At 39.3% G+C, this 26,466-nt stretch overlaps 1 protein-coding gene across 5 annotated transcripts in view; it reads left to right on the top strand.

Moving 5' to 3' along the window:
- tpte (transmembrane phosphatase with tensin homology) overlaps positions 1-26,466 on the top strand; it is a 66,067-nt gene that overhangs the window by 7,776 nt on the left and 31,825 nt on the right. For 3 of the 5 annotated variants that reach the window (XM_059646934.1, XM_059646936.1, XM_059646933.1), the window contains exons 3-9: positions 2,506-2,583; positions 8,230-8,277; positions 12,100-12,261; positions 15,108-15,227; positions 18,561-18,660; positions 20,965-21,028; positions 21,386-21,450. In XM_059646934.1, coding sequence (XP_059502917.1) covers positions 2,506-2,583; positions 8,230-8,277; positions 12,100-12,261; positions 15,108-15,227; positions 18,561-18,660; positions 20,965-21,028; positions 21,386-21,450 — 637 coding nt within the window. Of the gene's footprint in view, positions 1-1,846; positions 1,931-2,505; positions 2,584-8,229; positions 8,278-12,099; positions 12,262-15,107; positions 15,228-18,560; positions 18,661-20,964; positions 21,029-21,385; positions 21,451-26,466 lie in introns of those variants that run through there. The other 2 variants (XM_059646935.1, XM_059646937.1) reach the window with 2 other exon arrangements.

Here is a 26,466-nt window from a genome sequence, read left to right as displayed (position 1 = left end):
TTGTAGAGGAGGCCACAATGGGTACAGCAGATGCAGTATACCACATTAGCAGGTGAACATCTGCTTGATGTGGAAAGCCGCCTTGGGACCTGGGATGGGGGTGAGGGAGGAGGTGTGGGGACAGGCTGCAGGGAAAAGTGCCGGGTGTGGTACGGCTTGGAGAGGAGTGTGGAGCGGACAAGGAAGTCACGGAGAAAGTGGTCCCTCCAAAAAGCAGACAAGGGTAGGGAGGGGAAAATGTCTTTGGGGTCGGATTGCAGATGGCAGAAATATCGAAGATGATGCATTGGATCCAGATGGCGGCTGCTGCCAACGCCACTCCCCACCACCTCCACAACCAGTAGCATCCAGCCCTGCTGGGTCTTCACCATTCCTCCTCTTCTCCCCCCCCCACCCAACCCCCCAAAGACCTCTGAGGGTGAAAGGTCCGTCCTCAGTAAAGGGCTCACCTTTGTCCCCCTCCACCCACGTTTCAATGAATACTGGTCACACCTGGACGCTGAGCAGTTTTTCTGCCATTCTGCTTGGGAACCCTGCAGCCCAATGGTACCAATGTGGACATCACAACCTTCAAAACCTCCCTTCCCCAAACGCATCCCAAAACCAGCCCAGCTTGTCCCCTCCTCCCTAACCTGTCGTTCCTCCCACCTGCCTTCTACTCCCACCTCAAGCCACACCCCCATCTCCTACCTACTAACCTCATCCCACCCCCTTGACCTGTCCATCCTCCCTGGACTGATCTATCTCCTCCCTAACTCCCCACCCACACTCGCCTTTTACTGGCTCCATTTCCCCCCACCTTGACCTCTGTCTCCTCTCCACCTATTTTCTCCTCTATCCATCTTTGATCGGCCCCCCCCCCCCCCCACCATTTATTTCAGACTCCCCTTCCCGTCCCCCACTTCTGAAGTAGTATCTTGGCCTCAAATGTCAGCCATCTTGCTCCTCTGCTGCTAGGTCTACTGTGTTCATTCAGCTCTACACCTGACTAATTGCTTGAATGGATGACTGAACTTCACTGTAAAAGCTCAAATGTTGAAAGGTGTGGGAAAGTGAAAATAATGCTCTTCTGCTCACAATGTTGCTCAGCTTGAACATTCATAGAGAATGGCTTCATGACTCTGACAGCACAGAAACAGGCCCTTCGCTTCAACTTGTCCATGCCAACCCAGTTCCCAAACCTCAACATGCTTGCATTTGGCCCTTATCCTTCTAACCTTTCATGTTCATGTGTCTGTCCAAATGTCTCGAGTGTTGTAGCTGTATCTGCATCTACCATTTCCTCTGCCAGTTCTTTCCACATATGAACCACCCTCTTGAAAGTTATCCTGCTACTTTGTGTTAAGTGGATTTGGTACAATTTCTCCCAGCCCTTACAATATTAGGGCCTATTGTTAAACTTAATTTGGTGAATTCATGAAATCACAGTTGACTGGCCACCAGTAACGATTTTATGTTTGGAATTTAATTTCTTGGCTTTCAGTACTGTTCCTGAATCCTTTCTATGGGGCAACTGAAACCGACACTACTACTACTTCTTCCGTGTTTCTCCGAATAGTAACAGCCCCATTCAAACTTGAGTCGTTATGGGATTTACCTTGTAAAAGCTGCACTTGCTCACCTTCTAGTGGTTGACTTGAAAAGTGCCTTTAGCTAACATTTGCTTTTGAGGAGGTGGTCACCTGCCCACACTTGGAGACTAAATGCTGAGACACAGAAGTTTTATTTTCCCTTGTTCCCTAAGCAGATCTAAGAGTTTGCTCTGTGTAAAACCTGGATGTACTGTTCAGTTTTTATGAACAACAAAAGACACCTGACTATTGTTTTTCCCCAAACTAAGTTCATCCCCTCTGTTTATTGTACACCTAGTCTCGCTCAGATTTGATGACCTGAGTGATAGAACAATATTGTGACTAAGAAACTTAAAAAGGTGAGATGGTAACTTTAGATCCTTTTGAGATTACTTTCTTTTGTGTGATTGAATAAGGAATTGACCTCTTTTGAGTATTTTTTTGTCCTTTTTTTCCCATTAAAATAGAATGGTTTTGGTATATTGTATATGTTGTAAATATTACAAGTATAACTGTCGGGTTAGCTATAGCTCCAGACTTACTGAACAAAGTCTGGTTAACATTAGCTTGGTAAAGAGATGCCATAATGGAGATTTTTCACCAAGTCATTGAATTGTCTTCTAGCTTTTTGTTTAATTTTTAACTATACTTTAATATATTAATTCTTTGTGCTATCTGCTTTCCTTTTGATGTTCATACCGGTAAAATCCGTTATGAACAAAGCTGCCATTTAGTTCCTGTTTTTTTAAAAAGTTTTGTCTGTTTTCACTACTAAGATAATTGTACCTTATAGTTTAAGGATGCGGTATCTCAAATTTGTCCAGGCCACAAACATTTGAGACTGTCATTGCAGTGCATTTAGGTTTAGAAGAGAGTGTTTAGTGGAGTGGCTGCATCAGTATTTGGCACATAGATGTTTTTTGTTTTTCTTCAGTTTCAGTGATGACATGGAAGCCAAAGTGCAAATAGATGATGGGAAAATGGAATGTGTTGGACCAGACACCTGGTATAAGTAAGTGTTGTTTTCACTACTTTTAACAATTTATGCTAATGAAAGTCATTTTTGTGTCCTGTGGATTCAGTGCCTGAAATTCAATAATCTGTTTGATGATATTAATTGAAGGATCATTGTCTGATTGTGATGAGTATCAGAAGAACAGAACACTTTTTTTTTATTTTCAAAATTAGTGCTTTAGGAGCTTTTACACTGTCTAGGCAAGCATCTTAATACAAAGGATGGTACCTCTGATAGCTCAGGGTCAAAACAACGTGTACTCTCCACCCTCACAGCGTGGAGCTGGCAGAACACAGCAGGCCAGGCAGCATCAGAGGAGCAGAAAAGTCGATGTTTTGGGTCAGGGCCCTTCTTCCACCAGCATCTGCAGTTCTTACATCTTTGTACTGTGCCCCTTGATTTATTCTGCTGTGTACCAAAGTAAGACTTGAACCAAAACGTTGTGGTTAGGGTATAAATGCCAGTGACTGAGCCATTGTTGCTCTGCTGTTCCTTTTTTGATCTGTCTACTTTAGCTTTGTAATAACTATAAAAATGCTGTATCACACCACCCCACCTCCGCTGCCGCCCCCCACAACACACTTGAATCTCTAAACTAAAGTCACAGTTGTCTGGAAGCTTTTTAACTCTGATTTAAGTTTTAAGTTCAGAGAGGTGTGTGAGTGAATGCTAGTTTTGGAAGCTCTGTTCCTGCCCTGTATGTGAGCATTTGCCAGATTTAGACAGTTTTTAAAACTCCGTGGCTGATTGCTCTTGGATCAGTCAAGGAAATTGTGGATAAATCATCAGTCTGCCATAAATTTGGTTTCTGATCCAACCTGCCACTGGCATGGTGTTAATTCCAATTAATGTCTGGTACAGGCTTATCCCTTTCAACACCTTGCCCAGCTTGCTTTTGACAGCACCTTCCAAACCTGTGACCTTTACTGCTGAGAAGGATAAGGTTAACGGGCACCATCACCTGCAAATTTCTCTCTTACCCTCTCAACATCTTCACCTGGATCTATAATCATTGATCCTTCAGTGTGTTACTGGATCAAACTCCTTTCTAACAGCACTGTGGGTGTATATGCCTGTCATAGACTTCACTCCTTCAGGAAGGTAGCTCTCTACCACTGTCTTGATGGAAACACATGGATGAGCAATAAATGCTGGCTTAAGACAGGGATGCCTACATCCAGTGCACGTGTATGAAGAATTGTAACACTAACTGACCATTGGATAATTTTGAAGTAAAATAATTCATGTAATGCTTTGTAACCTTGGACATGCCAGTGTTTTATAGCCAATGAAGCGTAACCACTGTTGCTCGGTAGGAAACATGGCAGCCACAGATAACAATTTGTAATAACAAGTTAGTGATGTTGGTTTAAGGTTAAGTGTTGGCTAGGTCCCTGAGAGAATGCTGTTCTGAAAAATAGCATCATGGATTATTTGCATTCCTGGAAGGGCAAATTGGTCCTTTAACTTTTGTATCTGAAGGATAACACTGCAATACTGCACTGGTACGCATTCCAAATGTTGTACTCCAGTCTTGACCTTATGATGCAGAGGTGAAAATGATGCCTCTGAGCTACGGCTAACATAATAGTATATATCTGAGTCATCCTGGATGAACCATGACTCTAGCTCCTCGTGACCTCTTGTAGGTATGGACATGCTGCTGGCTGTGAAATGCAAAGATGTTTTTGCGGACCTTGTGACTGTAGCATGGATGTACACCAATAGTGTGCAAAGCCCTAAATATATGAATATTGTTTTCATAAAATGGTGCCTTTTTTTTAAATATATCTCTTGTGAGCCGTGAAAACTTAAAATTCTCTGCTTGGTGTTGCTCATCAACATATCCCTCCAGGCAGCTCAGTTAGTGAGTAGTTCATGTGATGCCATCAACAACATAGTAATTTTGCCTTCCCTTTGGCACATCATGTACGATCTTCCACCTGTAAAGTGCCAACAAAGGCACTAAACTGGAGAATTGTCTGCCAAACTTGTTTTTCTGAAGAGGAATGCCCTTCTGAATCTATATTCTAATCCTAGAATATCCAAAAAGCTGGTGAACCTCCTATTTCTACTATCCCTTTCCCATGCCATCTTTGTCTTAAAAGAAAAATCTTTTGACCAAAAATACTTTAATTATGTAATGTCCTACTGAGTGCCTCAAGCACTTTGTGCAGTTAGTATGTTTGCACAGCAAAGTCCTGCGAACAGGTGTGGGTTTGTAAATTGGTAAGTTGATTATTGCCCAAGGCACTAAATTTTCTGTTTTCAGAAAAGTAGAGTGGACTGTGTGTACTTGATCATAAAACCACTGGAATTAGAACATGTGACACCTAATAACAGTTCTTTAAGTGTCTTGCCTGCCCTGACTATATGTTGAAGCTAAGAGTTGAGCTTGACTTTTTTTTTTAAAAAGAAAACTTGCCCAGAAGTGAAGGAGTGGCCTGCTGATCTAACTATTTTAAAGTTGCTGTCTCTGGACTTTCAGATTCAATGCAAATAGGTTTCTCCTGAGTTCTGTTGACATCCTGTCCAACTCCTGTTGGCTGCTTGCTGTTTTGAAGTTATGAGATTGAGTGGACACAGTTGGCCATTTGAAAACCAGTGTCATGGCCATTGTTGTGGACCATGTCTGCTTCTTTCTCTCTGTCTCTCAGATTTGCTGAAACTACCAGTTCAGTGATTGCAAGCATTTTTTGCATTTGAGGTCAAAGGGCACAGCCTTAATGTGCCGGACACTGCCAAGGGTCTTAAAAAAAAGAACTTCACTAAGTCTTCTCGAACATCATTAGCCACAAGTTAGCGCACACCTCTTAAGCTTGCAGAATTGTATAAGCACTGATCTTTTCTAGTCCTGTACACAATGGCCCTTAAACTAAATCTGAGATAGCAACTTGTATCTTGTGAAAATAGTATGGATTCTGAAGAAAAAAATCTTTCCTTTATCTGTGTACAGAGCATTGTGGTTATGTTGCTGGACTCATCATTGGGAATCAACATTGGTAACCCAGAGTACATTGAAATAAGTCCCACCATAGTTTGAAAATTTGGACATTCTAATCTTTTATAACCAAAGTGTTCCATGTTCAATTATCAATAAATAGCTGATTCACAAATATCCCTTTTTACAGAGAATCCTGCTGTTGCCCTAAAATGGCTTAAATGTGACTCCAGTCCCACAGGCCAAACAGACATTCCATTATATCAAGCTGCACAATACACGCCAAGCATGTCAGTGCTCACACCCTGAGAATATGAACTATAATTAATACCTTTTATTGTCTTTCAAATTTGTGTTACAAATATCTTACTGCCTTGTCTCCAATAGAATGTGCAGATTTTGTCATCTTTGTTTGTAACTATTTGGATATGTCTTGTTGCTTTTATAATAGCAATGTAGGAGCTGAAGTAAGCCATTTGGCTTACGTAAGCCTGCTACATTATTCAGTTCAATCATGGTTGATCTGGTTGTGGTTTTGGCTGCACTTTTCTGTTTGTGCCCAATAAATCAGAACTCCCATGCTGATCAAATATTTAAATAGTTTGGCCTTGAATAAACTCAGACCCAGGCTCTCCTGCCTTCTAGGGAAGAGAATTCCATCCTCTAATGGCTCTTCAAAAGAAAATACTTCTCATCCCTTTAAAGGGGAGGTCTGTATCCTGAAGTCGTTTCCTGGTTTTTCATCTCTTCTTTGTCCTTCCCTCACCCACCCTCCATGTGTGCATGTGTGCTTGCACACACTGTCTACGTTTCCACTCTATCCAAATTCCTCAAGATCTTGAATGTTTCAAAAAGATTAGCCCTCTTTCTTCTTAACTCCAATGAATATGAGCCTAACTTGTTCAATCTCTTCTCACAATGGATGAGTCCATCATTCCTGGAGGAATGAGCATCTCAGGCCTGAACCAGCTTTTTAAACAATGTATTTAAAGTTGGAATTGAAAACTTCAAGCTTTTAACTCAGCAAAAATTAATTCATTTTAATTATGTTGAAGGGATACTGGATTTAATGTGTTAAGTTTTAACACCATATTGGCTGCTAAATGATTTTTATAAAAATACATTTGGGTTTTGCTTGTCTGTGCCATCAAATGATCAAGAAAGCCTTTTATTTATTTACTGTTGGAGAATCATCTTTTTAAACTTGAGTCTACTTTTTGAAATTTCTAGCAGATGTTTTAGAAGGTGTTGAGTACTGAAAATACAATCCTGCATGCTCTAAAATTGAGTAGCCTTTCTCAACAGACTGTTGTTTGGAGTTTTGCTTTATTATGTAAACACAATTAGAGTATTTTTAAACAATGTATTGAGCTACCTCAATCTCTAAACCTTAATACCCCCAAACAAATATATTACCTTGTCACAACTTGTTGTCATGTAGCAGGGCATTTTGTATGTCTAGAGCTGGTTTTATATACTTGGTATTTCTTTTTAGTATGCTACAATGCAGGGCACTTGAACTTAAGGAAATGTTGATTTGCATGGTCTTAATCTTTTTTCTGGTGGTGATTTTAGAGTTAATGACTTTGTTACTAGGCAAGTTTCCATCTACTTCACTTTTCCAACAGCATTATGAAAGTTTGTAATATCAACACTTACTGTCCAACCCTCAAACCACCTTCAGTGTTTTTAATCATTCAAAAGTCCTGACTGGTTTTAGTTTTCAAAAAAATTATGATTTGTAAGTTGCACAGTAATCTATCTGATCCCAAAATGCAGTTTGTATCACCAATAACCTTTAAAGAAACTTATTTTTAAAAAAACATCCTTGACCACAGGGTACTGTTCAAAACTTGTATTCACCATCCCATTCCTCTCCTGCCCCACTCCTAATTTGCAATTTTTCTTGGGAAAAGTATGTTCTGCAGATCTGTTGAGTATATTCTTTTGAGAATTCATTTTTCCTCTAAAGCTTAATTTTTAAAAATAACTTCCCTTGTTGTCCAAGATTAAGTCCTGATTCTCTGATAGATGATTAGTAATGTTGACCTTTTGTTTCCAAAATTAATAGTTAAAGCCAGTGATTTGCACGTAACCTGTAATGACAAATGTATGCGCCTGTTACCAAATAAAGGGAGGTGTTAGGAACCATCGGCTCATCTGAAAACTTGCTTCCAGTTTGTTGGTATTAAGTGGCCTTCAGTTCTACCATCCGATCAGGATTTGTTTTTCACTTTTTGTTGGTGATGTCTAATGGCATGGCAGTAATGCATTTTCCCCTGGTGGTTGGTGTGTACGCGTAGTGTAGCTTTAATCAGGTGGCTAAGATTAGAAAATGACAACACTTGGATCCTGAATTTATTAGAAGTATATTGGACTGCCAAAATGCTTTGGTTTTTTTAAGCATATTGACTTTAGTATGGTGTAGTAAATATTTCTAATACTGTGTAATATTGGCTATAGCATTTGAGAGTACATTAGATTTGAAATGCATACATATCGGTTGGAACTAAGATACAATACTAACTGGTAGTTTAAGTTTCCCCTGTGCTCACCTGTACGGTAATTTTAAAAAAAGCGTGCCTTATTTTAAAATAAATATCTAGTGCATGTGAATATTTTGAAAACTTACAGGGGTTGCAAAACAGTAATATTGGAACTCCAAATGTACATCTAAGTATTTGATTTTTTTTTTGCTGCAGTCAGATCAAGAAAATAATTGCACCTTATGTCATGTCGTTCTGGTTTCGGTAAGTAGGCAACTTCTAGTAATGTAATTTTGTAGCCAAGAGTAGTGTTTTTTTTTAAAAAGGTTATAATCTTAATCTTAAAATGAAACTCTCTAGGGGTGTTCGCTTTAAACAACGTGCGTTGTATACAGCTGGCATTTCTTCTAGATGTTTCCTAACTGATTAGTTGAGATGTTATAGCCCACCTTGGGAGCAGGTGGGACTTGACCCTAGGCGCCTCAAAGCTGTGACCCCAGGCCTCCTGGCTCAAAGTTAGGGACGCTCTCGCTGAACACAAGAGCCCCTCTAGCCTTCCTTCTACTGAAATGATTTACAAGCAATCATTTAATTTTCTCACCATGTAGTTACAGGTTTTGATGTTAAACATTCTAAACTACTTCTATTGATTTTGAATTATCACTTCCATTCCTTCTTTCATATAGTTTAATGTTACTGGACTTTACATATCTGGGTGTGTGTTCATATACCACTATGGTAGCTGATGGGATTTTATGCATTTGAAATTTAAGTCTAGAATTGTGAATTGGGGGTAGAAACAGACCACTTGGCTTCTCAGGCTTGCTCCACCATTTTAATAAGATCATAGTTGATCTATTTCTTGAATTCCAAATGCTTATCTAATCTTTATAATCTTTGGATTCTTGTGTGGATTCAATGACCTCCATTTTAAAAGCTTTCAGTGACTCTCAAAAATATTCAATTGAAATTGAAAGCTAATCTCAGTAATAGTGTTTTTTGTTACCGTTGTCAAAAAAAATGAGGGTGTGGAAGTAGTAACAAATGTTGGCCTCACCACGAAAGAATCGGCGATATGGGAGAGGCGGGTTGTAAATGTCCAAAATACAAAAGTGAAATGTTGTTCACTTGATTTTTAAGTCTAACTGTCTGATGAATTGGTTTTAATTTTTTTTGTATAGTTCAGCAACTTCAATTTGTATTTTGAGCATTGTATCAGCACGGGTTTGAAGTATTTTTGGGAAATACTAATTGAGACTGAACCAGATTTGTGGTGTTACAGCTCAGGGTCTGAATTACAGTGGCAACATGTGCATTTTATTGTATGTCGTAGACCATGGCAACAGATAGTGGTGCTAGAGACAATTTTCCATCACCGTGGCTATCCAGCTGTTACCATCTGTCACTTTTACTGGAAGGTTTTTCGGGTCGAACCTTAACTTGCTTGGTCACCCAATGAGTGTGCCTTCTTTGGTTGCCAAGTCCGGAAGAGGCACTTGAACTTGGAGCTTCTGGCTCAGCCAGGAATGCTACCCGAAATGTCACCTGCCCTCCTATAGCTATTAGAGATGATCAAGAAGTAGCCTTTAAGAAATTACTTGACTGGAGGAGAGGTAGGTGGAATATTAGGCAGAAAACCACTGTACTTTTGGCCTCATCCTCTGAGACCTTTCAGTAGAGTGACGTAAATCTGTGTAATACGTCCGAGTTGGGGAAGCCAGGGATCTAATAGGGTGGGGTAGGTGTAGCATAGAAATGTACCTTGAAATGACTGAAATGGGAAAAGGCAAGACCATGGAATTGGGCCAACAGGGTGAGCATTTTAACATCAAAATAATGGTGTATTTGTACCCGATATAGGACCACAGCAATAGCTAGATTGATGGATGGATGCCACTTTTTTAAGGCACAGATAGAAGCAGCAGAATTTTAAATTTGCTCCAGCTTGCAGAAGGTGGGAGATTTGAATAACTAATACCATATAACAATAACAGGGATGAGAATTTTCAGCAGGGCAGAGATGCAGCTGGATTATGTTATGGAGTGAGCGTGGGTGGCTCTTTAACGAAACATTCTGACTGATATTTGGAATGGTGGAGGAAAGAAGGGATTTTCTTCTTTGGTTCTTTTAGGACCTGGTTTCCAGTGTATCCACCTAATGATAATTGCACAAATTCTTCCCTATCCATTCAAATTTGAACCTTTTTTAAAAACAAAATGAGGGTGAATTAACTTGTAGCCTATATTGATGAACAATTTGTTGAAATTAGGACATTGGGGGATGGGGATGAGATGGTAGTTTGAAGCTTTTTCTTAGTGGTGATGCAAAGTGTGTATATTATAATTAAGTAATTTCATGTTGTAAAATCTACTGTTGAAAATAAAATTTACTTAACTTTGATGTAATTAGTTTCTTTTACAGGAAAAAAAAATAGTAATCCCAAATGGGGATACCATGTTTTACAGGCTTCTTTGGTTAAGGTTAGAATTAAGTGCCACTTTTGTGACGCTGACCTTCTAGTTTTGGAAGCCTATTTGGAATGTAGTCCTACATTTTTAATGGTAGTTCTGCAAATATTAACCACCATGATTGCCTGCTACGTGAATTTCGTTTCTCCCCATCATACTTCGGGTATTTTCATTTTCCAATTGGTGGGGTCACTCTGTCTGTCTCTTCTTCTCTCTCTTCACCACCCCCCCCCCCCATGAAAATGTAGCAGAAACAATAAGGATTACAAGATTTTCTTGAGGGCAACTTTATCTGCTAGCCCTAAGAAAGATAAAGATGCAATATCAAACATACATTTATTTAAGTGCAAGGCTGAAAATAGGTGGCCTTCAATTCAAAAGGAAGAGGAATAAGAACTGTTTAAAATCCTCCAGTTGGCCTTGAGGCATTAAGGTTTTAACTTGAGAACAGGGCTGTTTAATTTGTCTTTGGCAGTAGTGAATACTTCAGTTACCCCGTTTTGAATTCTTGATGTTCTGATTTTTTTTTTGAAAAAAAGAAAATCATCTTGGTCACTGGGCACTTGAGAGGCTAAGAGAGCTTCCTCCAGTTCATTAGTCACAAGTCCATTTCCCCTGTTCTGCCAAAATCAACTTCCTGAAATACAGCTAGGTTGTTTGTGTATTTCCATATTTGAGTTCCATTGTTTCCAGGCTTGATTTTAATTGTAGGCAATATTGGTCTCTTCCTGTTTGTGGAACCTTATCATGCATGGTTTAAATCACAATAGGAGATGAGTTGCTTCAGGCCTGACTCATTTGATTTTTGGAAAAGACTATTAATTTTGGTTCAGTAACTTTATTTTTCCACTTTTTTTAGTTCCATGAAGCTTAACCATCTATGTAGTTGGCTGACTGTCCATTTTTAAAATCAATTTTTTTTTAGGAAGAAAATTCAGGTAATCAAAGTTGAGGAATTAGATAATTTATCGCTAATGAAAAAAATTGGATCAAAAAAAATTGTGGGCTGTATTCCCCGTCATTCAAATATTCCATTTCAGCCTAAGCTATAATAAATTTAATAGCATGTTTATAGTGACTTTATTTTCGTTCCCACCTCTATATTTGAAAAATAGCTCTTACCCTGACACTCCAAGTGGGGCTCAGACTTTTTTTTTCTTCCTGCTAACCCTGAGGGATTACAGCTGCAATTTCAAGCATGCATGTGTCCAGGTAGAAAGTTGAAAATAGATCCTTGCCTCAAAAGGAAGAGGAATGAGATCAACCATTTTAAAATCCTTAAGATGTCCGTGTCGCATTAAGGTTTTGGCGTGCAGTCAAGGTGGTTCAATTCTATTCCCACAAATTTCTGTTCTGTTATCTGCTGCTACGTACAGCTTGTACGAACAAGTGTAGAAAATGGAATTGCAACACGGCAATCATTACCAATTCATATCGTTGAACTTATAAAGCTGTAGGAATTGAAGCATAAGGGGCCTTTATGCCTTTAGATAATATTCGTTGTCCAACTAGAGCTATCTGCTTAACTCCCACTTCCGTCTGGTGCTCTGTTCATTAAATCTCCTAGTGTTGATGGTAAGAAAATTTAGAACCTGACTGTTTCTCTCTTATTTGCAGGATTTTTGGTATCGTTCTCATAATTGTTGATGTTGTTCTTGTAATTGTGGACTTGTCAACAGCAAATAAAAGTAAACCTTTTAGACATGGAATTGTAGGAGTATCATTGGCTATATCCTTCTTCTTCGCTATTGATGTCCTCCTTCGAATCTTTGTTGAAGGGTAGGTATTTTTAAGATAACATGGCCATTATAACACTTAGTCTTGTTAGACAATTCATTTTAAATTTAGAGTGATCTCTGTTCAGTCTGAAAGTTTGTGTTTGAGAGAATTGGGGAAAGCAATGTGTAATTGCTGGAAATCCTGCTTCTCAATTCTCTCTCTCTCTCTCTCTCTCTCTCTCTCTCTCATGTTTAGCTACTGCAATTTTGATCAAATAATGTTTTGCAACATTTCTGTATTGTTGCAGGTAGCATGAAGGGCTTGCATAATTCTCCACGATTATTTCCATTTTAACAAAGAAAACAATTGGATAAAGTTTGTGTGTGGTGCCTGTGGGTCACTTTGAAGCAAATCTACCTTAAACTCTAAAACAAAATAAAATCTCGATGCTGGAAATCTAAACCAAAAACCTGATTCCAGCTCTGAAGGGTCACTGGACGTGAAATGTTGAACCTGCTTTTTCCCCCGGATGCTGCCAGAACCTACTGAGATTTCCACTCCCCCCTCCCATTCTTTAGATGACATGTCCATCATGGGCCTCCTGCAGCAACTCGGTTTCCGCTTGGAAACCCTGCAGCCTGATGGTATCAATGTGGACTTCACCAGCTTCAAAATCTCCCCTTCCTCCACTGCATCCCAAAACCAGCCCAGTTCGTCCCCTCCCCCCACTGCACCACACAACCAGCCCAGCTCTTCCCCTCCACCCGCTGCATCTCAAAACCAGTCCAACCTGTCTCTGCCTCCCTAACCTGTTCTTCCTCTCACCCATCCCCTCCTCCCACCCCAAGCCGCACCTCCATCTCCTACCTACTAACCTCATCCCACTTCCTTGACCTATCCCCTCCCTACCTCCCCACCTATACTCTCCTCTCCACCTATCTTCTTTTCTCTCCATCTTTGGTCCGCCTCCCCCCTCTCCCTATTTATTTCAGAACCCTCACCCCATCCCCCTCTCTGAAGGGTCTAGGCCTGAAACGTCAGCTTTTGTGCTCCTGAGATGCTGCTTGGCCTGCTGTGTTCATCCAGCCTCACATTTCATTATCTTGGATTCTCCAGCATCTGCAGTTCCCATTATCACTGAGTTTCTCCAGCTTGTTTTTGGTATTGGAATAAAGTTTATCAAAGTTTTTTGGTAACTGTTTTAAGGTAATTTTTTTTCACAACTGACTTCCAGTTTTTCAGTTCACGTGTCTCTCATGTTATTTATTGCCCACCTTTCTTTCAAGAAGTTTCAGCCGCAAGCACATCCAACTGGGTATTCATTCTCTTTTCTTTCACACCCCATTGTTTGTTTGTTTTGAAGTTATTTGGAATACGAATTTCCTTTTGTTGTCAGTTGACTTGGCGTCTGTAATCTTCAATAAAAGCAGGAAATGTGGGGTCTGGCAGGTTCTGATGAGTTGTTTAGAATTGATTTAAATGCTAAAGGGAATGACCGCACAATGCGGAAAGGGGAAGATACATTACAAAGAGATGGATCCAGAGGAAGTATAAGTGGCTACTTTGGACTACTATTTTCTCAGAGTGCGTGCTGGGAGTGATGTGGGTGGAGGGGTGGTTGTGATCTGTCTTTACTTTCGATTCACATTCCTTGCTGTGTTGAACTCCAGTGGGACCATGTAGAAGGCAAAAGATTGAGTGAGTAGGATGGGAAAACTAGGTGCAGCTGCTGAAGGACTGGACAGAGCTGTTCACCAAAGCATTGTCTAACATTTTGGTCTGTCTGGCTTGTGGAGAGGAGATGGCAGTTGCAACTTTCTCTTATTGATAAACAAGAAGCTGCAGTTGTTGTGTGGTATGTAAGGAAAATGGCACTGTTCTTGTGCTAGAAGTCTGTCCTTTATTTTGGATGGGATAATTTTTTTAAAATATACTTCACCTACACATTGCTGTCACCTCCCCACAAAACATACATTGTGATGATGTCACTGGACCATTTAACCAGAGCTCCAGGTTAACATCCAGGGGATGTGGGTTTGAATACCAGCATGAAAAACAAGAGAACAAAATCTGCCAGACTTGTCTGGACTAACCTACATGTGACTCAGTAATGTGAGTCTTAACTGTCCTTTGGGAAATGGGAATAGGTGAGAAATGCTGGCCTAGCTGGAGATGCCCACCTCTTACAAACAACCCTCCCCACTGCATCCTAAAACCAGCCCAGCCTGTCTCTGCCTCCCCTAGCCTGTTCTTCCTCTCACCCATCCCCATCCCCCTCCTCCCACCTCCAAGCCGCACCTTCATTTCCTACCTACTAACCTCATCCCGCCTCCTTGACCTGTCAGTCTTCCCTGGACTGACCTATCCCCTCCCTACCTCCCCACCTATACTCTCCTCTCCACCTATCTTCTCCTCTATCCATCTTCGGTCTGCCTCCCCTTCTCCCCCTATTTATTCCAGTTCCCTCTCCCCATCCCCCTCTCTGATGAAGGGTCTTGGCCCGAAACATCAGCTTTTGTGCTCCTGAGATGCTGCTTGGCCTGCTGTGTTCATCCAGCTCCACACTTTGTTATCTTGGATTCTCCAGCATCTGCAGTTCCCATTATCTCTCTCACCAAAATCATTTTTTCTTTGGTCTGAGCATTTTAATGTGACTTTTTTCCCCCTCAAACGATGAATCTGTCAAAAATACCCATGTACTCAAAACTACGTTTTCGACATTGTTAATTACTTTTATTTCAAATGAAGTACAAATTAATCTGACATGTCTTCAGACAGCTTTGGAAAGAGATAAGTGGGAGAACAGAATTGCCACCTGTGTATACACAGCATGAACTGCAAAGTTTAAAATTTACAATTCTACAACTTTGACAATTATTTACACAATTGGATCTGTCTCTCTCCAGGTTCCGTGTATATTTTCGTTCCAAGCTTAACATTTTGGATGCAGTTATTGTGGTTGTTACCCAGGTTATTACAATGGTATATGCCTTTTCTGATTTGAGTGGAGCAACTCTTATTCCCAGGTATATTGATATATAGTTAAAACACAAATATTCATGTTACTTTAATGTAGATTCAACTGATCTAAAATGCTGCATAATTTTGAGTACATTTTGACCAGTTGTTTTTTTGTGGGTTGTAAGCATCTCCTAAGTTAGGCCAGAGAAAACATTGATCTAAACGGAAATTGATTGAAGTAAATTTGCAATTAAATATACTGAATTTCAACATCTGACTGGCATTATTTTTTTGAGCTACAGTCTGATGTCACATCCCAGTAACAACTATTTAATAGTTACAAGTGGCACAATTTTAAAATGCTTAAGTTGCTAGTTGAATATAAGAGCAGGAATAGACCATTCTACCCCACTGTTCAAAATCATGGCTGATCTGCCCCGGGCCTCACTCCCCTTTTATTATAATCCTACCATTATGCCAGCTCCTGATAGCCCTCAATGCCTCTTTTTCTTTCAAAAATTATGAATTTTGACGTGTGATTGAAAACCATGACTGACTTTCTCTCTTTTTTTGCCTTTTTTGTATTCACAAAGGCTACCTGAATAGAACATATAACATAGAACAGTACAGCACGGTACAGGCCCTTCAGCCCACGATGTTGTGCTGTGGAATATTCCTAATCCAAAAATAAAATAACCTAACCTACATTCCCCTCAATTCACTGTTGTCCATGTGCATGTCCAGCAGTCGCTTAAATGTCACTAATGACTCCGCTTCCTTGACTACCACTGGTAAACTATTCCATGCGCTCACAACTCTCTGGGTGAAGAACCTCCCTCTGACGTCTCCTCTATACCTTCCTCCTAACACCTTAAAACTATGACCCCTTGTGGCAGTCAATCCTGCCCTGGGGAAAAGTCTCCGGCTATGGACTCTATCCATGCCTCTCATTACCTTGTGCACCTCGATCAGGTCACCTCTCTTCCTCCTTCTCTCCAGAGAGAAAAGTCTGAGCTCAGTCAACCTCTCCTCATAAGACAAGCCCTCCTGTCCAGGCAGCATCCTGGTAAACCTCCTTTGCACGCTCTCCAAAGCCTCCACATCTTTCCTATAATAGGGCGACCAGAACTGGACACAATATTCCAAGTGTGGTCTCACCAGGGTTTTGTAAAGCTGCAGCATAACCTCGCAGCTCTTAAACTCGATTTCCCCCTGTTAATGAAAGCCAAAACACCATATGCTTTCTTAACAACCTTATCCACCTGGGTGGCAACTTTGAGGGAGCTATGCACTTGAACACCAAGATCTCGCTGTTCCTCCACACTGCTGAGAATCCTGCCTTTAATCCTATATTCAGCATGTAAGTTCGACCTTCCAAAATGCATCACTTTGCATTTATCCAGGTTGAACTCCATCTGCCATTTCTCAGCCCAGCTCTGCATTCTGTCAATGTCTCGCTGAAGCCTGCAATAGCCCTCGATACTATCAACGGCACCTCCAACCTTTGTGTCATCAGCAAACATACTAACCCACCCCTCAACCTCCTCGTCCAAGTCATTTATAAAATCTACAAAGAGCAGAGGCCCAAGAACAGAGCCCTGCGGGACACCACTCAGCACTGACCTCCAGGCAGAATATTTACCATCTACAACCACTCTCTGCCTCCTGTCAGCCAACCAATTCTGAACCCAGACAGCCAAATCACCCTGTACCCCATACCTCCTGACTTTTATGAATGAGTGCACATTAAGTTGTCAAATGGTAGTCATTTTGTTTTGTCTACAGCAAATCTCATCAATGAGATGAATGATCAGTCAATCCATCTTGCACTACTTTGGGAAGATGGTGGCTGAAGTCTTTACAAGTCTGACCTGAACCTCACGTGCAGACAAGATGAGACTTTTTGGTTTAATGAATCAGTTGTAAGATAGTGTTTCTGTCAACTGTGTCTCTTCAGTACTTTCATACTAGAGTGCCAGACGAGGTTAGGGTCAAAGGCTAGAGCTCTTAGCATTCTGAGGTGAGTGTCATCAACTACCATTTCTTTTTAAAGGAAGGGAATTTGGCAAATGAACTGACTGCATGAACCTTGAAGTCACAACTAAGGCTTTGCAAAACAGTAAAATATTTCTGAAGCAGTTTAATAGCAAAGGAGTTGTTTGAGTTTATCTGAGGTGAATTAGAGCACTTGTTTTGCTGTTACATGGAGTTGTGTAACATTTGAAATTTGTGTATCTTGAGCTACTGATTTCCACTTCCCCAAACTCCCAGTATAATTTGGGCAGCCATTCTCTAAGTTGGGGGTAGTATTTCCACTGGCTTTCTTTAACATTAATGTTACGTTTTCAGGAATATTGTAAGTTGGATTATAATCCCACAGTCCCTGGTGCAATTTGTTTTTCAAGTATGTTGGCTGTCTTCTGATTTATTTTAGTGGGGTGTGTAGTTGTCTTTTTTTATAGGGTAGTAACAGACCATTTTGGCCTGTCGGGTCCATTCTGGTGTTTAAGTTCCGTTCTTGCTGTTTCCAAACTATCAACACATCCCTCGGTTTGTTTCATCTTTTTTTTTCTTGCTCAGCTTTTCATCTTAAACCCCTCTGATGCACCTGTACTATTTGATCCACCTATTCTTCATAATCAAGAATTTCACGTTCTAACTGAGTGAAGATTGTAGTCTTTGTTCTTTCTGACCCTGCCCCCTACAAATAGCTATATCACTTTACTATGCGTCATATCAAACCCAATAGGCTACCCCTTTTTTTGAGAGAAGAATCCCAGCCTGGTCAATCTTTGGGTATGCCATCTTTAAATATATTAAATATTAATCTAGAATTTTTTATTTCATAATTTACCAAGTGTCTATATTCTTTTCTCTCATCTGGCGATTGGAATAGATCACATTTAGACCACATTTTGGAATAGAGTTTCTGTAGAAAGTTAGTGTTTACCTCTCCTTTCCTGTTCAGTCTTTCTTGAATTAAATCCCAGTGGTTGTTTGCCTTTTTTTAAATGGCCTTATTAATCAACATCGCTATTTTTAGTGATTTGTGTATCTTTCTCCCAGATTCTTCTGCTCCTCTACCCCATTCAGGCACTTATTTTCCAAGGAGTATTGATATTGCTATGTAATTCGGCGATCCCAGCTGAGAACATGGTATTTGATGATTTCACCCATTACAAGGAACTTAGTCACTTAAATGTATCTATGCAAGGTATTTGAAATCCTTAAATTGTATAGTATAAACATTTGGATGTTAAGTGATCTTGCTTTGAATTTGTTTGTAGCAAAGGACACCAGATTTTTTTTTTTCTTTGCTGATGTTTCAGTTACCCTTCTTGAAGGGAAGTTTAGATTTCTAAAGGATGGATATTCTCTAATAAACTTTGTTCCTTTAGGGTGGTTACTGTTTTCCGAGTGCTTCGAGTTGTCATCTTGGTTAGAATTTTCAGGCTTGCCTCACAGAAAAAACATCTTGAGAAGGCTACCAGACGAATGGTGAGTTTTTTTTTTTCGTTTTATCATTAAAACACTTCTTGTACAGCAGGAAGCTCATGGGACAGTGTTCCTAAACCTCTGTCGGTATATAGTTAGCCCATCTGTTTAAACGCTAGGAAATGTAGTTACAATACTCAATTAGCAGAATTATTTCTTGATAAATTATACAATGGCTTATAGCCCAAAGGCAGTGAAACTGAATTAATGCTCATTAGGATCTACAAATTGTGCTTGTCACTCTGTTAATCTGAAACCATATGCTAAAGACTTAACTGTTGATAAAATTAACTTGAAATTGAATAGCTTATAAACGAATATAGATGTTATAGGACAAGGTGAGGACTACTGTATTTTAGCAAGTGGCCTTTGAAACAGGACAAAGGAAGGGTTGAAATGAGCTGAACAGGAGAGCATCGGAATAACCAACCACAAGTGACATAGGCGCGAAGAGGGTTTCAGTAGTGGACGCATGACAGTTGGTAGTGTTGTAGAGACCGAAACAACAGTTTTTTTTTCCACTGTCGCTGTTATTTTTCTAATCTCTTCAGAGAAGTTTTGTGTGCCTTATTCCTGGAATGAAGGGATTAACTTCTGAGAATTGTTGATTTTGTGGAATTTTCTTCCCCTGAAAGTGTTGTAGATTGGACCATTGAAGATAGCCAAAACAAAGTTAGACTGTCTTCAAGAGTTGAAGACTGTGTTGGTACAGACAGGAACATGGAGTTAATCAGCATGTTCTGTCCTTCTCACAGAATTTGGAAGTTCGCTGTTTGCTTCCTTCCCTGAACTTGTTGGGGATAATAGCTCTCCAAATAGTCGAGAGAATGAAGAACATAAATTCCATGCTGCAGAGTAAAACCTGTAAATGAGACACCTATCTTTGGTTCAAACATACAACAAATTGCCTATTCAAGGATTTATTTGTATGGTTTTAGAGTGGAGTGTTTGTGTGATGGTGACTGTAAATTTGACTTTCCATTATAATTCTGTTTGAGATGTTAAAATTTGGTTTAGTTCTGTATTATTGTGCTTTTCTCCCTCCTTGACTAAAGTTTTTAAAATTGCAGTCCTTTTTTATTTACTAACTCAGCAACTATGTCAAGATGACTATATTATAGCATTTATAGTTAAGTCATCAGATCAAAAGGCTGGTTTTAGTGAGTTGCTGTGTTAAACTCAATGTGATCTAAAAAATGGTTTTTTTTCAACAGTACTATATTGTACTAAAGACTTCCTACATCTAAATTAAGAAGCCATCCCTTAACTGCTCACAGCACTTCCATAATCTTCCTTCATTTTAAATGAATTGATTTCTGATTCAGTTGCGCAGGATAGCTTTATGAAGTAACCATGCAGAGTAACCTGGATCGTGATGTCTGCAGTGCCTTTCTACCTCAATGTACTGAATGAAGGCACCTCTCCAGTGGATGAATTGAACTTGTGGGAACTCTGTGTATAATTAGGAATTGTAATCAATATAGTTTTTAATATGTAGGCAATTCAAGAAATTGGGGTCTTAAGGAGTTGTGCTGCCTCGATGTAAGGGGGTGGGTTAAACAAAAACTCAAGATTCTGGGGAGGGAAAACATGAGCATGTGGCTAAGTGGTACACTTCCTTAACAAGTGAGGTATAATGAGCCTGGTATGGTACTGAACAGTCAGATTTTGACCTTGGGTGAAAGACTAAAGTGAAATGTATAGTGAAGGTGATTTTTGTTATAAGGATTGATAGAGCTTTTTAGGTCCTAACTCTTTATTGGAGATGATGCTTAATACTCGAGGGGATGCATGTGGAATAGGATTATATGAAGAGGGATGTTAAATAAGTTATTGTCTGGACTATCATAAAGTATTAATTGGTGAGCAAATTAAACAACTGAGATCGCTACATTTAAGAAAATTATTTCAGCTTGTTAAATGTGTTGATAGCTGTTGCTTTCTCATTTCTGGATGTTCTTTCTTGACTGCTTTTACACTCTTCAAATGACCAGCTTTGAGGCCGAGTTTCCTTTGTTTTAATGGCAGTTAAGAAGATCTTACACATTTTGTTTAGCACGTATACCCTCACTTGCTTAAGTTTTTTTTGTGGAGAATTAAACTAGATTTGGTGAACTAATTGCATTTGCTAGATAAGGCAAAAAAATCACTGAAAATATTCACAAGTCCCATATAATCTCATGTTAATGTGTCAAGTATAGATCATAAAAGGAGAACATTGTTTTATTTGTACTTTTAAAATTTTCTACATATAATGGCATTTTAGTAGCATATTAATGGAGGATTGATAAAACTTTTAATTTACAGGTATCTGAAAACAAAAGGCGCTACCAAAAGGATGGATTTGACTTGGATCTCACTTACATAACTGGTTTGTAATTATCCTGTTAGTAAAAGTTCCTTTTTAAGAAATTTAAATTTTTAGTTTCCAATCTTGTACAGCTAAAATGAATAGTCAACTGTTTCACAAATGTTTGTTGGATTGAAGTCCGCTGTCATCTTAAGAGCACGCTTGGAATTAATCTGCTTTCTGATTGGAAGAATACTAGCTTTTCCTGCTGTGACCTGGCTGAAGTTAGTAGTAACTTTGCAATTTTGTGATGGCTCCTCCTATGCCTGTCTTTTGGTATAATATTAATAATCTGGTGGATAGTGTTTTATAGTGCTGGTTTGAGGATTAATCATCAGAGGTTAAGTGTCTAAAATTTATCTTCTATACTATTTACAGACAGAGTAATTGCTATGTCATTCCCATCCTCTGGAAAGCAGTCGCTGTATAGAAATCCAATTGAGGTACAGTATGAATCTTGATGAACACTGCATACATTTAATGCAACATATAATTTTAGCAATTAAGAAATTTCTAAATTGGTGTATCTAACCAACTGGATTTGCTTGTTTGGTTCAGCTGTCTTAGTTCTTCCTTCTGTCCACTAATGATGCTGATCATTTTGTTTTTAAATGTTCTAATTTATGCTTTGACTGTGCCTTTGATTAGTTTCTGGATTGGATTGTAGTAAAATGTACAAATTATCTGAGTGCTTCAGTGCCTAAACACAAAATTGCTACTAAGGTTAAAATTAAATCTGAAAGCATTTTCCTGGATACCCGGTTCATGCTACCAAATATTTGGAGTGATATTTGCACATTACGTAACTTGTTGATTTTAATATAAAGTGGTCACAGGAAACTAAAGCCAATGAGGTTGTATCTATTTTCATAGGATCAGGAGTATAACTGCATTTTTAACAAGGCTAGAAAACTATAAAATTACAAAGGATTTGGGGTGACCTGGCTCATTAGATAGAAAACTGGCTTGGTCATACGGTAGTGGTGGAAGAATGTTTTTCAGAACGGAGTAGTGTTCATGGGGTTCAATCTTCGGTCCTTTTTTGTTTATTGTATGCATAAATGATCTGGAGGAAAATGTGGGTGGTCTGATAAGCAACTTTGCTGATGACCTGAAGATTGGTGGAGTTACTGATAGTACTAACAATTGTGTAAGTATAGAACAGGATATAGATAGGTGACTTGGGCACAGAAATGGCAGATGGGGTTTAATCCAGACAAATGCAAGGTGATACATTTTGGACAATCAAATTTAGATATGAGTTATATTGTAAACGGCAGAGCTCTTTAAAAACACTAGCGTTTTCATGGAGGCAAGTGTGGAGATGGAGGAACACAGGCCAGGCAGCATCAGAAGGGCAAGAAAGTTGACGTTTTGGGTCAGGATCCTTCTTTGGATGGATCAGGGTGTTCAGATCCACAGTTCCCTGAAAGTGGCAACACAAGTAGCCAAAGTGATTAAGAAGGTATGTGGCATGGTTGCCTTCAATGCCAAGGGCATGGAATACAAGAGTTGGCAAAATAGATTGCAGCTACATAAAACCCTTGTTAGGCTGCATTTGGAGTATCGCTTGCAGTTATGGTCACCACTCCACCAGAAGGATGCGGGAGCTTTGGAGAGACTGCAGAGAAGGCTCACCAGGATGTTGCCTGGTCTCCAGGGCATTGACTGACTATGAGGAAAGGTTAAAAAGACTAGGATTGTTTTCACTGGGGAAAAATGGCAGCTGAGAGGAGACCTGATTTTAGAAGTCTACAAAATCATGATCTCTCGCTCCTCTCCTCCTCTCCTTCACCCCCCCCACTCCCCTGCCCACGCACAAAGTTAAAGTTTAATTCACAAGGGGTGCAGGTTCAAGGTTAGAGAGCTTGAGATGTGGTGGGGGGAAGTTTTTGTCATGCAGAGGGTGGTAACAACCTGGAATGCAGCACCAGGAGAGCTGGTGGAAGCAGACATGTGGAAGACATTAAAGAGGCACCAAGATGGGTACATGAATAGGGTGGGAATAGAGTATGGATCGATTTGTTGTTTTTTTAAGACTAATTAGGGCATGATGGTCAGCACAGCTTGGAGGGCAGAAGGGCCTGTCCTATGCTGTACTCTTGGACATTTGTTCACTAGAACGCAGACCAAAGTTGGTGCACATAATGACAGGATTTCCTCTGATCTTAAAAGTGCCAGTATTTGATTTGGTCATTTTTATCCATATGGAATGAATTTGTATCACTTTGAACCTTGTTGCCCCACTGCACCCTTCCAATTGGTCACAATATTGAATGGAATACTGATATAATTTGGGTGAAATGGAGCAGATTTCTAGGTATAGAACAGGTATACTTTTTAGTTCCTTGAGACGGAGTGGAGGGAACCTCCGGACATACATCTAATTTAGTGAATCCTGATATGGGTTGTGTTTCTGTTAAATACTAGCTTGGTTATGTTTTTCATTCCCCAGTGCTGATGCTTCCACTCCAGTTTTCCCAAAATTTAAAATATATCTTAAAGGTGCACTATTTGGAAAAATTAACCAATTTTGGAATAAATATTTTAATAGATCTGGGTACTGGACCCTTTTTAATGAAGAATCTAGCTATTTTTGATTCTTTGTCTTGAACCCTTAGCGTAAATATAAACCATATTTATTTGTAGAATATACTATTTTCCCCCTTTTTGTGGCAAAATGCTGTTAAAAGTGGAACACGCTGGATGAAATCCATTTTACAGATTGCTATCAGCCCAGTAATGAATAACTTGATACCAATATAGTTGAGGTTTTTTCTTTTTTTATTTTTCGTTTCTTCATATACCAGAGATTAGTTAGCTCAATTATTTGGACAGCTGGTTTATGAGCGAAGGCAAAAATGCAGGTTTCATTCTTGCACCAGCTGATGTCACCATGAATACCCACTCCCCTTACCTGAGGTGTGAAGGTTGTTGTTAAACTTTGTGTGTGTTCACTGTCACTTTGACACAGAAACCCATCCTGTGAGGTAATGGCAACTTTTCACTTTTTCACCTGTAGATAATGTCCTCCTGCTGCTTTTCAGTGTTGATTTATAGGCAACTGAGTGAGAGGAATCAGACTAATTGTTTTAACAGTAAAGTGAAGTGCTGTGTGTTTTTAGCTGTTGACTGTTTGATATTTTGCAATAAATTTGATCCTCCAGGATGGGCAATGTGAATCCGAGCAGTTCTCATGCTCTGTGGCATTTTTGTGTTGTATAGTTTTCCATGATACTGCTTAATTGACAAAAAAATTTACTTGCATGTTTCCATATACCTTCACCGGCAGGTAAGGGAGATCTGACAGTTAGAGCTGTTCAGCAATAGCAAGATTATTTATTAATGACTGGTCTGACTTGTGGCTTAAAATATGTAAGGAAAAATGGCCTGGTCTGATTTTGGCAAGTTTGATGACACAAACTACTTTTGTATATCAATACCAACTGAAACACAATACTGTATACTTTTTGCAGCTCAGTTTAAAGTGATGAAGTGTAGTACCCCTGAGCGTGTGTACCATATTGTAGCTGCTGTACTTGCATTTCAGTGATTTGAGATAATGGCAGTGAGGGGGGAAGGAATTGACTATTGTACCATTGTTTCAATTTGTTTCAAACTTGGTTCACCACAACTTTGTATTTGTTATTCTTCTGTTCTCCAGTAGTTTACAAGGGAAACCAATTGAGATCTGCAGGAATTAAAATCGTTTCTACTTTCTTGTAAAATTACTTCTGGTCATGTAAATGAATTGAAATATTGTTGTCACTGTTGAGCTCTTTTGAATTCCACCAACTCAAAGTCTTGCCTTTCACTACCAACTGGTTATCTCTATTAGTTGTGGCTTTAGTGCCGAGCGTTGGGTTTTTGTCTTTTCCTTTTTTGAGTAGAAGTTCCCTCAACCAGCCGTGTCCAATTAAACTGAAAGGAATCGGGCTTGTTAAAATTGGTGTGCGCTGATATTTTGCCATGAATCATGGAGCCAGAGATAGACAGACAAGTTGTTACATGTTAAACTGGATCTTCTGAGAATGACCAGTTCTGTAGGGGTCGGGGCAGAATCATCTTCAGTTTACAGTTTGTATATAATTGCTGAAACCTTTCAAAATATGATTTAAACAATATTAAGCACTTTTTTTTTTCTTAAATTCAACTTGTACTGCTTAGCCTTTTTTTTTCTCCGGTCTCTCTAATGAGACTTCCATTAGGTAACACAATGTTTATTTTTAATAGCTGACTCTTAGGTGGAGTAAAAATTTTACTTTACTGTTTCTCATTACTTCTGTTGAAAGTATGATCCACGTGGAGGAAACCTTGAGATGAAGATAGAGTTGAAACGAGGAAATTACCACTGAGGCTTTATTTTGAATCTGAATCTGTGGTCTGTTTATCGCTGGTAAATGATCTTGTCCACTTTTTAAAATTTTTAGCTTGATTTTTGTTTGAGGGAATTGGAAATACAAAAGATGTGTGGGGGAGGGCAACTTATTTTTTTGAAATAACAAATTCACGACCCAGAAAGATGCAGAGCCTAACTTGATGGCATTTGTGCGATTAAATATTGTCCTTTACCCATGCTTGCTGAGACATTTTTGTTCTTTCTTCTCTACCCTGTTCTCTCCTTTTTTTTTCTTTTAGAACCTTTTTTGATCTAAGTTGTGCCACTCACTGAATGTAAGCTGGCACAGTCTGTTTATGAAAAAATTATGGAGCAATGTACACAAAGCAGTTTTTTTGTATTTTGAAACATGACTGGTAGGGAGGAAAGTTGCTGCCTAAACAAAAACCTATGCTGGCTGTATGTGGCGCTCCAAAATTTGAATTAAAAAAAAATCAAGGAATCCTTTTTAATATGAAGTGCAAACTTGTGTTAAAACTCTCCCGTTGTCATTTCCTGGTCAACTCATGAAGTTTTGATTTTTATAAACCAGCTTGCTTGCAGAACACTGAACTAAAGAAATTATTAAGTTAGAACTAATTGTTTCAAGAGCTTGGTCTTAGTTTAACCTGCCAAGTGAATCATGCTTTTCTGTGCAGAAATGATTTCAAAAGGTTAGGTGAGCGTTTGGTTTCTGCAGTGTAGCTATTGCTGTGTGCCTATTTTGATAGGTGGTGAACTTCGTCAATACTGGAGATTTAACATTGAGATGGTTTAACATCCAACAATGGGTTGCATGCATGATATTGTATGCAAACTTTCAAATTCCAAGTCCCTGAAGGTTTGGTTTTTAAATTTCTTCTGAATGAAAGCTCAAATTTCTTCTGAATGAAAGCTCAACTGTGCTTTTTGTAAAGATGACAATTAAGGGAGGAAAAAATATGACATAGGCCCACCTTTGTCTAAAGTTGGGTTGGCTTTGTCTCTTCTTGAAGATCATGGTGTTCTGTTCACAATATCCCCTTCCAATCGTTCTCTTGCTGTTTTGCATGATCTTATCAGGGATTGGCCAATTTTAGTA

Source organism: Stegostoma tigrinum, chromosome 6, assembly GCF_030684315.1.
Source record: "Stegostoma tigrinum isolate sSteTig4 chromosome 6, sSteTig4.hap1, whole genome shotgun sequence".
In the NCBI taxonomy this organism is placed as follows: domain Eukaryota; kingdom Metazoa; phylum Chordata; class Chondrichthyes; order Orectolobiformes; family Stegostomatidae; genus Stegostoma; species Stegostoma tigrinum.
Note: the sequence above shows the minus strand (reverse complement) of the source record. Positions and strands in the feature narration are given on the sequence as shown.